Below are 13762 nucleotides of genomic sequence, written 5' to 3'. Positions count from 1 at the left end.
ATCTCCAGCGAAGGAGACTCCACCACCTCTCTGGGCAACCTGTTCCAATGCTCTGTCACCCTCACAGTGAAGAAGTTTTTTCTCAGGTTCAGACGGAACTTCCTGTGGTTCAGCTTCTGCCCATTGCCTCTTGTCCTGTCACTGGGCACCACGGAGAAGAGTCTGGCCCCACTCTCTTGACACCCTCCCTTCAGATACTTGTACACGTTGATGAGATCCCCTCTCAATCTTCTCTTCTCCAGGCTGAACAGGCCCAGCTCTTGCAGTCTTTCTTCATAGAAGAGGTGCTCTAGTCTCTTAATCATCTTGGTAGCCCTCCGCTGAACTCTCTCCAGGAGTGCCCTGTCTCCCTTGTACTGGGGAGCCCAGAACTGGACACAGTACTCCAGGTGAGGCCTCCCCAGGGCTGAGGAGAGGAGGAGGGTCACCTCCCTCCACCTGCTGGCAACACTCTGCCTAATGCACCCCAGGAGACCATTGGCCTTCTTGGCCACAAGGGCACACTGCTGGCTCATGTTTAACTTGTCCACCAGCACTCCCAGATCCTCCTCTGCAGAGCTGCTTTCCAGCAGGTCAGCCCCCAGCCTGTCCTGATGCATGGGGTTATTCCTCCCTAGATGCAGGACCCTGCACTTGCCCTTGTTGAACTTCATGAGGTTCCTCTCCGCCCACCTCTCCAGCCTGTCCAGGTCCCTCTGAATGGCAGCACAGCCCTCTGGGGTATCAGTCACTCCCCCCAGTTTAGTATCATCAGCAAACTTGCTGAGGGTGCACTCTGTGCCTTCCTCCAGGTCATTGATGAATATATTGAACAAGACTGGACCCAGGACTGACCCCTGGGGGACACCACTAGCCACAGGCCTCCAACTTGACTCTGCGCCATTCACCACAACCCTCTGAGCTCGTGGTGAATGGCGGATGGGAATGAATATGGGATTGGTATAGCTGAATTTGTATACGCCATCTGGTTGGGATACAGTTATACTGCTTATAATGACATAATTCAATCCCATAAGGGAAAAGGATACCTTTACAGATACTACTATAAATGTACCCACACCAAGCACTGTGAAAGTACAACTGCATCAATAAAGTTCCACTCTAAGTCAAAAAACTATGTGCACTTCAGACTTTAATTTTAATGAGCTGACTGACATTATATAAGGTAATTGACATTACTTTATTCTCTTAATCTACTGATTTTATGAAGGTTTGAAATATTTTATGAAGGATTCAGAGAAGGCAGAGATACTGAATGTGTTCTTTGCTTCAGTCTTTACTACTAAGGCCAGCCCTCAGGAATTCCAGACCCTGGAGACCAGGGAGAAAGTCTGGAGAAGGAAGACTTTCCCTTGGTCAAGGAGGATCCGGTTAGAGATCATTCAAGCAAACTTGACACCCAGAAGTCCATGGGCCCTGACGGGACGCACCCACGAGTGCTGAGGGAGCTGGTGGACGTCACTGCTAGGTCACTCTCCATCATCTCTGAATGGTCCTGGAGAGGTGCCTGAGGCCTGGAAGAAAGCCAGTGTCACTGCAGTCTTCAAAAAGGGCAAGAAGGAGGAGCCAGGAAACTGCAGGCCCGTCAGCCTCACCTCCATCCCTGGAAAGGTGATGGAGCAGCTAATCCTGGAGGTCATCACTAAGCATGTGGAGGACAAGAAGGTGATCGGGAGTAGTCAGCATGGATTCACCAAAGGGAAATCATGCTTGACCAATCTGATAGCCTTCTATGATAGAATGGGTAGATGAGGGGAGAGCAGCGGATGTTGTCTCCCTTGACTTCAGTAAGGTTTTTGACACTGTCTCCCATCACATTCTCATAGGTAATCTCAGGAAGTGTGGGTTAGATGAGTTAGATGGGTTAGACAGAGAGGTGGATTGAGAACTGGCTGAATGGCAGAGCTCAGAGGGCTGTGATCAGTGGTGCAGTCTAGTTGGAGGCCCGCAGCTACCGTTGTCCCCCAGGGGTCAGTCCTGGGTCCAGTCTTGTTCAATATATTCATCAATGACCTGGAGGAAGGCACAGAGTGCACCCTCAGCAAGTTTGCTGATGATACTAAACTGGGGGGAGTGACTGATACCCCAGAGGGCTGTGCTGCCATTCAGAGGGACCTGGACAGGCTGGAGAGATGGGCGGAGAGGAACCTCATGAAGTTCAACAAGGGCAAGTGCAGGGTCCTGCATCTAGGGAGGAATAACCCCATGCATCAGGACAGGCTGGGGGCTGACCTGCTGGAAAGCAGCTCTGCAGAGGAGGATCTGGGAGCGCTGGTGGACAACAAGTTAAACATGAGCCAGCAGTGTGCCCTTGTGGCCAAGAAGGCCAATGGTCTCCTGGGGTGCATTAGGCAGAGTGTTGCCAGCAGGTGGAGGGAGGTGACCCTCCTCCTCTCCTCAGCCCTGGGGAGGCCTCACCTGGAGTACTGTGTCCAGTTCTGGGCTCCCCAGTACAAGGGAGACAGGGCACTCCTGGAGAGAGTTCAGCGGAGGGCTACCAAGATGATTAAGAGACTAGAGCACCTCTTCTATGAAGAAAGACTGCAAGAGCTGGGCCTGTTCAGCCTGGAGAAGAGAAGACTGAGGGGGGAATCTGATCAATATGTACTGATAAGGAGAGGTGTCAAGAGGGTGGAGCCACGCTCTTCTCACTGGTGCCCAGTGACAGAATGAGAGGCAACAGGCACAAACTGAAACACAGGAAATTCCATCTGAACATGAAGAAAAATGTCTTTACTGTGAAGGTGACAGAGGACTGGCAGAGGTTTCCCAGAAAGGTTGTGGAGTCTTTTTCCTTGGAGATATTCAAAAGCTGTTTGGACAGGCGGTTGGACTAGATGATCTGCAGAGGTCCCTTCCAACCTCAACCATTCTGTGATTCTGTGATCACTGAAGGCTAATAAATTTAAGGTTGCTCTGTATTTAAAAACTTTGAAAAATAGTTTCACTATTTTTTCCTGAGAATTCTGTCAGGAATTCTGTCAGGAAAAAAAATATTTTGTTCTAAATCATTAGTAAGTACTAGTATAACTATGCCCACACCACAAGTCATTACTTTTTTCATATATACAATGAAAAGTTTGATATACCCTTTACTGTCTGCTCAGTTGGTCAGATAAACCAACATCTGAACATCTCCAAAATAGTATTTTAGTTTCACTTACAAAGAGAAGGCTTGAGTTGGATCATTATGTGTGTAAAAGAGGGACTTGGGCAGGACATTTTTCACAGAGGGTCAAAGCGAACTGTTTCCCTTTGATGTCAAGCAATTTGACTTCATTTTCAAGACATACTGCAAATAATACCTTTTCTTTCTTGTAATGACGACGTCAGTATTAATAATTAGAATAAAACCCTGAATCCAACACAGACATAGCATAACAGGAGACAGTTAATGGGTTAGTAGGTGATGAGGATGATCCATTTTAACAGGAGTTTGTAAGATTACATAGCTGCTGTAATGATATTACTTCTGGGTTACCTAAGGTGAGCACCATGTAACTAATGGATTCATTTGTTCACTAGCATTTTTAAATGTGTCATGGTGCCTAGAGCAGTCAAAATAACTTATTATTGCAACTGAATCTCAATAATGAGATACAATGGAAACAGTGAAAATGACTGTGCAGAAAAATGCACAAAATGCCACTCCAAAACCAGACTTTTTCCCCCAAGCTATTTTAGGTGTTAGCTGTAACACATAGTAAGGAAAAAGCAAAATGAGTGTGATTTTTAGATTTCCTGGGGATTTTCAGCCACCGGGCGCTGAGCGGAGAGGTTTTGCTGGCCTGCGCAGAAGATGCCCCTGTGCTACGAAGGGGCAGCGGCCAGCTCCATGTAACACGCTTCAGCTGGAAGGTATCAGGTGCGCGGCTGCCCCCGGCGGGGATCCCGCGGGGTGATTTTAGTACTGTTTTTGTCGGGCCTTTTTTTCTACAGGGGAAGGAGCCACCGCCTCGACCGCTGCACGCGTGCGTGAGGCCCAGAGAAGCGACGGTCGCTGGCGTTAGGAGGGCCCGGCCCGGCCCGGCCCGGCCCCGGCGCCCTCCGCGGGGCGGGGCGGGGCGGCTGCGCGGCGCAGGCGGCCCGGGCCGGGGCCGGGGCGATGCCGGCAGTGCTGGCAGCCCCGTGGGCCCTGCTGGCCGCCGCTTTCCTGGCGGCGCTGCTGGTGGAGCAGCGGCAGCAGCAGCAGGCCCAGGCGCGGCGGCCTGGCGGCGGCGGCAGCAACATCCTCTTCCAGGATCTCATCCGCTACGGAAAGACCAAGAGCGGCTGCGAGCAGCGCCCGGCCTGGCTCCGGCTCTTCGATGTACCCAAAAGGTGACGGGAGGCGGCGGCCGCCCCCTGAGGGCCGCGCGGGGCGGCCGTTTAACGGCCGAGCGGCGGCCGTTAAACGCCGCCGGGTTCGAAAGCGCGCGCGCGCGCGAGCGCCTTCTCCGCTGCGGCCGGCGCGGTGCTGTCGCTGCTACTAGCGCGCTGCTACGTTATTCCTGATGAACCTCGCCCGCAAGAAAGGGCCGCTTCTCTGTGCGGCACTGAGGGACGCAGGTCTGGGGCCGCGGGCAGGGCGCAGCTGCGAGCCGAGGCCCGGCGGCGCAGGGCGCCTCCTGCCTGCCCGCCCCCGTCCTGCCGGCGGGCTGTGCCGGCTCCCTGCTCCTCCTCCCTTCCCCCCCCCCCCAAAAAAAAAAAGTGTGGGACAAACTAATCGTTTTTATTCTGCGTTATTTTTTTGGCCTCAAGACTTACCTCATGTTAAGATGTCAATCTCCTCTGGAGTGGCCCTGCTTCACCAGCAGTATTCAGTCATTTTTAAGTGTCTGATTTAATTATTTGACGGGAAATCAATTGTAAAGGACTTCGGGGTGGGGGGGTGGTCTGACTGTGTTGTCTGACTGCTGTATGGTGTATACACAGGCTTTGGTTGGCAGGGGTTGGGGGGGCAAAAAAATCAGTTCGGTTTTTACCTTAAAATAGAGATACATAGTATCAAGCATAACCTTTCACTGCACTTGCTGAAGGAAAAGCGGGGGTATCAAAGTTGAAAAACAGTGTCTGTTGATGGTTAGAAAAACGGAGCAGGTGTTTTCGTTCAGCTAACTGTTCCATTAAGCAGACAGGTGAATCACTTTCTTCCCCAGTTTTCAGTCCTTTTGAGGTATGAGAGCTAGTGAATGTGCATCCTCAGGCAAACCAGGGATTTCTTGCCTTAGGGAAAAAAACAAGAGAAGAAGGTATCTTCTTACATTATAAGTTCAGATTCGGTGTCTTTTTGTTTCTCTTGTACATGCTATCTTTTAAGCCAAAAAAAAAAAGAAGTCCAAAACTGCAAACCTAATGGTGTGTTATTTGGTTGCAATGAAAGTCGCACAGCTTTAATGGAGCAAGTCAAAATTAAATGCCTGCATATAATTGGTAAGATGGACTCTTGCAATTATCTTCAGAATTATTAATAATGCTGTTTTAGTATTGAAATGTTTCATATGAAAAGCACACCATTTAATTGGTTGGTTACACATCACATTAAAAGGAGAGTTAAACTAACCTTAAGTGGTGTAACCAACCAAAACACTGGAGCTTTGTGCTTGTGCAGGAGAAACAGAGCACCGACTTAGGGATACAGACCGGCATGCTGTGTGACTCTGTGTGAGCCAACTGAGTGCTATGGTTTCTGTATCTGAAGAAGAGTTGAAATAGCCTATACGGCTGGAGTATTACTTCTTGAATATTTATTAAGTGCTCATGGTAGGGAAGTAGTGTTCTTATGCTACAGTAGCGGGGGGAAACTGTTTTAATGATTTGAACAGCATAAAATGTAGAAAATAAACCGCATACACAAAATAGATTATTAATACTCAGTGTATTATTAGAAACACAAATTTATTTGTGTCCTTTTCAGACCTACTGGGAAGCTACCCACTGAAATGACAATATGGTTAAGTGTTTGGTTCCCATGATACACAGTGTTTTTCTGTAACATTCTCAAAATCCTTCACTGTATAGCAGAACTTGTTGACAAGCTGGCTGTTAAAAGGAGCATATTGTATTAATATGCAGTTTCTTCGAAAGTACTTTGAGCTGAAAGATGTATAAAATGCTGTTTCAAATGAGACTTGTAATCTCCAGGACAAAATGAATGATTCTGAAGTATTATGTACTTACTCTCTATCTTTTTCCATTTTCAAATGGCATCTAAGGAACTTGAGTATTTTTATAGAATTAGCCTCAATTTTTTGACAAAGTGTTATTCTGTTTTTACAGATGGGGAACTGAGGAACAAAGAAACGTCAGTCTTACAGAGTCTGTATCCCCAAAGTTGGAATAAAAGCCTAATCTCTTAAACCCCAGTCCTGCCCAGTATCTGTAAAACAAACCTTCCTGCAAGATTAGATCAGGGAGCTGAGAAGGAGGACTCCTGAGTATAACTCCTACTATACAAAAATACTATGGGTTTACTTTCTTAAATCCATTTTCCATCTTCATCATCTTCCTCTAAGGGTTTTTTTTTTTTTTTAATGCAGCATAGGATGTTAATAACAGAAAGCTAGTATAACTAGCTGGACCCTGCATGAACAGTCTCTGATAAGGCAAAACAAATGTTGGGTTATCCGAATACATCTCTTGTAAAATAGTCACTGAAACAACCAAATTGCTATGAAGATCTGGGATACTACTTAACCCTAAAAATGTGATCATCCCCAGTTTAATGATCTGGCCCCTAAAGATAACAGTAAGCCATATTCCTGCCTTGGCACTAACGTTTGACATGTGTAGCTTTCAAACCACATGTTAAATTATGTAACACAGCATATTATTCAAGAAAAGGTTATAATGTGGCATCTTGGTTATCAAGCTTGTGGTAACAGGAAATTTCCAGGGATCCCTTTAAGCTCTCTGATATCCTCAGTGAAAAGAAGGGTTTGTAAAAGCTTTGTCGTTAATTGCAATACATTGCAAATACCACGTTCTTGAGACAGGTTCTCATTTGAATCGACCTTTCTCCAACAGAAGTTTCCTACCACCCCTTCTTAGGGAAGATAGTTTCTGGAGAACATATCTTTTATAGTGAATTGGTCTTGAGAACTCGGCGTCTGCAAAATGATTCTGCTGCTACAGTAGTCAGTGCTGCCTGCTGAGAGAATACAGAACATCCTGAAGGTAGTTGTTGAGGCATTTTCTATTTCCATTTCTCTGTATCTTTTTTTCCAAACAAGCATTGTATTTTCACTAGCCTAGACTTGTTTTCAGCTTGCCATTCCATCTTGTCTAATGTTGTGATTCATTTCAAGTTGGTTTGGCAAATACTGAACGTTCTTCTCCTTGAGGGATAACACAGGCGCTTACTGTAGTGCTGGATTGCTCTCTGTGTCAGATACATCCCCCGTGTACTGGTGATTGTTAAAAGCTTGCAGGGTGCTTTTCGGCTTAGCTGGCAGAGTTTGTTCGATGGTAACAAAAAGCAAGGCACTTGGGAAAACTTTCCTGGCAAGTGATGAGATGGAAGCCTACCAAGTACAGGACAGCAGGAAACTTCAAACTTGGAAGTGGAGATGTGGTTTTATCAATATACAAATTCTATTTGTCTTTTACGTAGGGAAATGATGGAGGGTTAACTTTTGCAAATCAGCAGAGCAAACCTTGCAGTCCCTGCTTGCTCATTAGGAGAGGGAACTAAGAAGACGTTACCCACCTGACGGGGCTAGCAACTGTTACAGGTCACGTAGTTTTAGTGTGTTCAAGGAAGCTTGCTAGCTTCTGTGTTTCTGGCTTGGCCTCTGTGTTGCTGCTGAGAGGGACCTGAGCTACTCTGGGAGGCGACTGGGTTTTTTTTGGTTGCTTTGTTTTGTTCCACTAATTAAGGGTGTTATCCTCTTCCTCCTTACACTCCCCCAAAATAAAAGTTTTCTATGACAAATACAAACTGTACAGGCTTTTGCAAGCAGGCATGTTCTACAGAAACAGTCGTCTTTGACTATACAGTTGTATCCTAGTTTTGCGCTGCTGAAGTTTTATTGTCAAGAGAAGGCTCTGAGCATTTTCCCACGGTACATATTCATCTCTTTGCAGGTGTTGCTAGAGGTCCTGATTCTTGTTCCTAGTCACAGAGATTTTCTTTTTGAGAGCAAAGGGAAGTATTATATCACCTGGTCTGAGCTGGTTATTATAGGCAATTTAATTCCATCCAGTTACCTATCTTGATCATAGTATTTTTTATTTTCATGATGCATAATGTACTTTTATAGGTGCATAATGGGGCTGGGAGTTCTTTTTCTTCAAAACAAAAAAGCACCTGGTCTTGCCCTCGTAATCATCAAGAAATATTGATGAACTGTCCTGTTTTCTGTCTGATTCTTGCCAATCTTGAATCTCGAAAGGGGTGAGATATTTCAGCATACGACTTGAGTATGTCTGGGTTACTTTTACCGTCAGCATTTGTCATTCGTGAACTTTAAATACGTCATGGAATACATCCACTAGAACTGAAGAAAGTGGGAATGCTGCTAAATGCAATAGCGTGGAAATGCCCATAAAAATTATTTCAATGTGTGAATTGCAAAGAAAAAGCTTATTTGTAAGCATTAGGTATTACCTTTGTTATGTGTGGTTACTACTTTTTCCTCTTTAGTGCAGCTCCTTTTAGTAAAGTAAGCTAAGTCAGAGTATGCTGTTTGTTGTTCCAGGTAGCATTTCACTGGGGAATCACAGAATCACAGAATCGTTTAGGTTGGAAGGCACCTCTGGAGATCATCTAGTCCAACTGCCCTGCTCAAGCAGGGGTCATCTAGAGCACATTGCCCAGGATCACATCCAGACGGGTTTTGAATATCTCCAGGGAAGGAGACTCCACTACCTCTCTGGGCAACCTGTTCCAATGCTCTGTCACCCTCACAGAAGAAGGTGTTACAGTTGTTTTTACTTGGTACAACTGGAGTGCCTATTTCTCTACTCATTGATGCATGGGTCAAAAGGGATTCTGCTCCCCGTCGGACAAGAATGTCCTGTAGCTACGTTCCCAACTAAGGAATGATGAGAGCGGTAAATTAATGAGGCCACTTTTTGCTCCCACAGGTGGTTTACTCACTTTTATGCTGTTTCTGTGCTCTGGAATGGCTTTCTGCTGATTTGGCTTATCCAACCTCAGTTCCTAAGAGGATCTCTCTCATCGTGGCTTCAGCACCTGCACCATGCTCTTGGCAGAGCTTCACAGAACGAGGACATGGGCAAGTATTCCAGATACCATGAAGCAGCCATACGAACATTAGAAAGCAGTACCACCATCCTTTGCTGAATTTGTATTCTTCATGTGCTACTTCATCAGCTACTCCTAAACTAGGCTCCAAATGTCCTTCCTGGAATACCAACTCCCTTTGTCATTATTCAAGGTAGAAATCATTCTAATTTACGAATATAATAGCTTCCAGCAGTGCTTTAAGTAGACAGGGCCATTAGCACCTTCTAGAAGTAGTCTTGCTCAGTCACTGTGGTCAGCAGTGTCTCAGATGTACACGTTTTTCCCAGCGGGTAAATATGAGGTAAAAATTGGGTAAGGTTTTGCTGTGAGAAGGGGGAAATTAGCCCTTTCGGAGCAGTGTTGATGTTAGATTTGTACCTACCTGTCCCTAAGTCACTACTTTTATCTGCAAGTAGATAGTGAATACTCCTCTGCGCTCTTGGTTCTCCTGCTCCTTTGGCTGCACAGCTTGCGAAGACTTGCAGAATGCCTCTGTATCAGTGTGTTTTCCAATGGCGTCATTCATATCGGGCAGTATTGCTTTGGACTTGGTTACTACATTGCTGTTGGCTTAACTGTGCTATGTCAAGTGCCTGCCAATTTCAGGAATGGTAAGTGCCTGCTTAGTTACTACCCAAGATGCATTTTTTGCTCCCATTTGTTGCCATCATAGCACATGGTTTGTGCAGTTTCGTAGAGGGCTTATGTGACAAGTGTGTTAATTGATGAGATATAAAAATACTTACTGACATAGTTCAAATTAATTAAATTTTGGTATATCATATAATCACGCAGGCGTGTTTCCCTGCACTCCTGATATAGACAAAAATGCACACACAATATATAATTCTGTGTTAATCACCACTATTATTCTCCCCCACCACCAAAATACCACTCTAGATACTTTCAGGATCCTTACAGATCTATTTTGCCATTGAAATAGTTCTGCTTTATGCTTTATGAAGGGAAGTAATAGGTACCATTTCTCAAATACTCCAGTTTTCACTGAAGTGTACTATGGAGTATGCAACTCCAGTTGTCAAACTGGAGGTTCATTTTTGTCATGACTTCTTTCTGCCAACATATTTCACTGCATCTCACAATTGAGCTGGTATTTCTCTTCTGCGCAGATAGACCATGAGCTGAAACATTTCAACTGGTTGTAGCACTTCTCCCATGATTGATTTTTTTTTTTTTGAGGTAGTCCTTACAAAGTATGTAATTTTCATGAAGTTTTTAACCACCTCTAAGCATCTTGTATCAGCTCTAATATTCTATAGTGATTTTTAAAACAAGCTTCAGATGTCGTGTGTGTAAATGAAGCCTTTTTTTAAATCTGGACCTCCTTTCTACTTTCCTGATTTTTCTCAGAGATGTTATACATTGACTTGTACATTGGAACCCATCCTTAATACAGAGTTTTCTTGAAGACCAAAGTGGTTCACTCTCTCTGTGTGTGTGTGTGTGCGTGCACATGCACGCATATCACTTTCTGTGACCAAGATAAACAGTTGTGTAGTTATATATTGACCTGCGACATGACAGCATTTTTTATTATGATAAATATTATAAACAGTGTTGAATACTGAGGTCTTAGACTATCAATTATGTATGTTAAATTTCATAGTGTACCTCAAACTACTGGATTGGGAACTAAATATTTGACATTTTTAATATAGAGTGCTTAAAGAAAAGAACTGTCAGTTAAGCATTTAAGTCGCACAGGATTTGAAAGCATCTTTCCAGGGATTAAATATTCACTAGTAGAAGTTTAAGGCAATAACATTTATCGTATATGTACAGTGTTTTGGGATGATGCTTGGGAGGGTATTTCCTGGCCCTTTTATTAATGAAACATATTTAATTCAGGAGAAGAACTTTCTGTGCAGATCTGCTGGTATCACATCATAGGATTTGTGATGTACATTTGGGCCTCTCTTCACCAACACAGATGTCTTGTGATTCTAGCTAATCTTAGAAAAAACAAATCGGGTAAGGTGTTTCATTTCTGTGAGCCATTTACTTAGGTAAATTTTGCAACTTAAAAAATGGATGTTGCAGTAGGCTTCTGTATCTAATACCTTGAAACACTTGTATTTTTCAGTTACTGAAGTTTAGCTCTCTGTAAGACTTTCAGTAGGTTAAATGACTCTATTTGCACTCAGTCCTCTAATCTCTTTTCCAGAGTGTGTATGTGTTCATGTATATATAGTTTTATAGGACTTGTATAAATAAAGGTCTAGTTTCCAGTATCCCAAAGACAAGTAGTAATTCTTAGGGCTTATGTCACTCCTCTGTTGAGAACTCACTTCTCTATGTGAACTAAAAATAGATTTCCTTCATCTGTGTTTACACGCGCAGCCAAAGCTAGTGTCTTACTTTATTAAGAAGTGCAAAGTTGCCAGATCAGATGGAGGTGGATGATGATGATAATTTTAATGAGGATGCTGTTGTGTAATTATAGATAGAAAAGTTCGCCATGCGGGCTGTTCTCAACTAACTTATCTTTCAATTTGCTTGCAGGAAAGGTCATAAATCTGAGCCACAGTATACCTTTTGGAGACTGGTTTGAGAGAGTTTCTTGCCCTCATTATTTTGCAGAACTCCTCGTATATATATCTATGGCCATCACACTTGGATTTCACAATGTGACATGGTGGTTTGTAGTGATGTATGTTCTTTTTAACCAAGCACTGGCTGCTGTATTGTGTCACGAGTTCTATCAGAACAAATTTAGCTCCTACCCAAAGCATCGAAAAGCGTATATACCATTTGTTTTCTAGAATATTTATTTTAGATATCTTTAGTACAAACTGGGAAATATTTCTATAAGGGAACAAGAGATTGATGATTTAGTAAGGCCAGGATAAATTATCATTAAAGCCATGAGTTTCTAGGCTAGAATTAGAGAAAATGTGTTAATCTCATCTGTGTTACTCATGTAGGGAAAGATAAGGTCTCTCCATTACCATACAAGCTAAGCAAAGGTCTAATGATACTGAAGACCTTAAAATTCAAGAGATGCTAACTAGCTTTTATTTTATAATTGTGTTTTAAGTATAAAACACTTCTGTTACACAGCAAGCCCAAACATGTATACATGAAATCTGGATAGGGAAAGGAGGATCAAGGAGAATCATTTGAACTAGTGTATTTCATGTCTTGTCTAATATTTAAGCATATTTTTTCTATTCTCTTTCCTTTGGATCACTTCAGATGCGTACTGTCTTTCTGGGTCTCCCTGTTGATAATTATAAAGTAGTGGCTGTTTTTAAATGCAAGCACAGAAAAGGTGGAGGGCGCTGTAATGGAGGAATGACTCATTCTCAGCAGTACGGATAAACAGACCAGTCCTCTGCATTACCTCTTCTGCATAGAAGTCAGTGTTCATTGGTGGAACTTTTTGTTTATCCTTGAACTTGGAAAATTATGGAAGGTTCCCTTCCTGGAAGGAAGAGAATAGTAGAGAACAGTAAAGGATCTGCAAAAGAATAATATTCTTAGTTATAATTCTGTCATCCTTTTTTAAGGTTATTGGAATCCCTCATGTGTTACAGAGGGCAGTTATGCATGATGACAGTAACCATGGCTACACTGGTTTTTAAATAATCTGCGAGAGCAGATATATTGAAATACCAAGGAATAAAATACAGAAACCACTAGCTGCTAAGTGTTGTAAAGAAATTCTTTACTGGGGAGATTATATCAGTTAGCACAGGAGTCTTTTGTGCTTGCCACTGAACGTTGTGGTCCTTCTCATGATACCGGAGTAAATAATCAGTTTGCCTGATACAGCACATGGCTGTTGGTGTTTCAGCTTGTTTTCTACTTACATGCATGTATTTAACTGTTCTTTTGTATATGAGAAGAATTTACAGATATTGAATTATATCTTGTGTTATGAAATATCTAATTAAAAAGGCGATGGTACCGTCTGTTTCCATTTTGGTTTGTTTTTCAAATTTGAGATGTGTTTACAAAACACGGTTACTTGAAATGCTGTTCCTCTTGTAGCTCTCATAACCCCGTTTTTATGAAGACTGCTATAGCTTTAGCTCACTGTGGAACATAACCCTTTCTTGGTACCATATCTTTCGGGGGGGTTGTTTTTGTTTTATGACCCTCAGGAGGCTCCTTGAGCCTGCTTCAAAGCATCTCACATTTTACCAGCATCCTTTGTCCTGTTTACTAGACTGTTAATTGGTGTGACTGGTTCTGTCAAGATGTTTGGTTGAGAAGTTCTTGCAGCAGATACCCCTTGGGAGTGCTGTACAAATACAGCTGCATCTCAAAGAGCACATTCCTAACTTTGCCCGCAGGGAAAGCATGAGCATATACAGCATTTCTCAGGTTACACAATCTGTCAAGTCTGCAGAAAAACACTGTTTCTTGTACTTGCGCTTCTAGAAATCTGGATGTGCACAGTGCCTGTCATTGGGGCTGCGCGTCCTTGCTTTACTTAATTCCTAAGCGTTTTTTCCTTCTTTCGTTACAGCTCGTTGTGCTTTAACACTTCAGCATGCTTTCTCTACC

General features: G+C 43.5%; 1 protein-coding gene across 5 annotated transcripts; it reads left to right on the top strand.

The window, feature by feature from the left end:
- The first annotated feature begins 4062 nt into the window (after window positions 1–4062).
- SRD5A3 (steroid 5 alpha-reductase 3) lies at window positions 4063–13164 on the top strand. Of its 5 annotated transcripts, none has more exons than XM_068942868.1 (6): window positions 4063–4320; window positions 9067–9218; window positions 9646–9840; window positions 11099–11221; window positions 11753–11900; window positions 12446–13164. In XM_068942868.1, exons 1-6 carry the CDS (start codon window positions 4106–4108, stop codon window positions 12489–12491), a joined length of 879 nt encoding a protein of 292 aa, XP_068798969.1. In that variant the 5' UTR covers window positions 4063–4105; the 3' UTR covers window positions 12492–13164. The 5 variants fall into 5 exon arrangements, with proteins under 5 accessions (XP_068798969.1, XP_068798968.1, XP_068798967.1 ...); XM_068942866.1 differs by adding an exon at window positions 8679–8895 and having other exon boundaries at window positions 4079–4320; window positions 11753–13164; XM_009666179.2 differs by lacking the exon at window positions 4063–4320 and adding an exon at window positions 8528–8895.
- Window positions 13165–13762: the final 598 nt, after the last annotated feature.

This window comes from Struthio camelus, chromosome 4 (assembly GCF_040807025.1).
Source record: "Struthio camelus isolate bStrCam1 chromosome 4, bStrCam1.hap1, whole genome shotgun sequence".
NCBI lineage: Eukaryota > Metazoa > Chordata > Aves > Struthioniformes > Struthionidae > Struthio > Struthio camelus.
The sequence above is the reverse complement of the archived record's forward strand: the minus strand, read 5'-3'. Positions and strand labels throughout refer to the sequence as shown.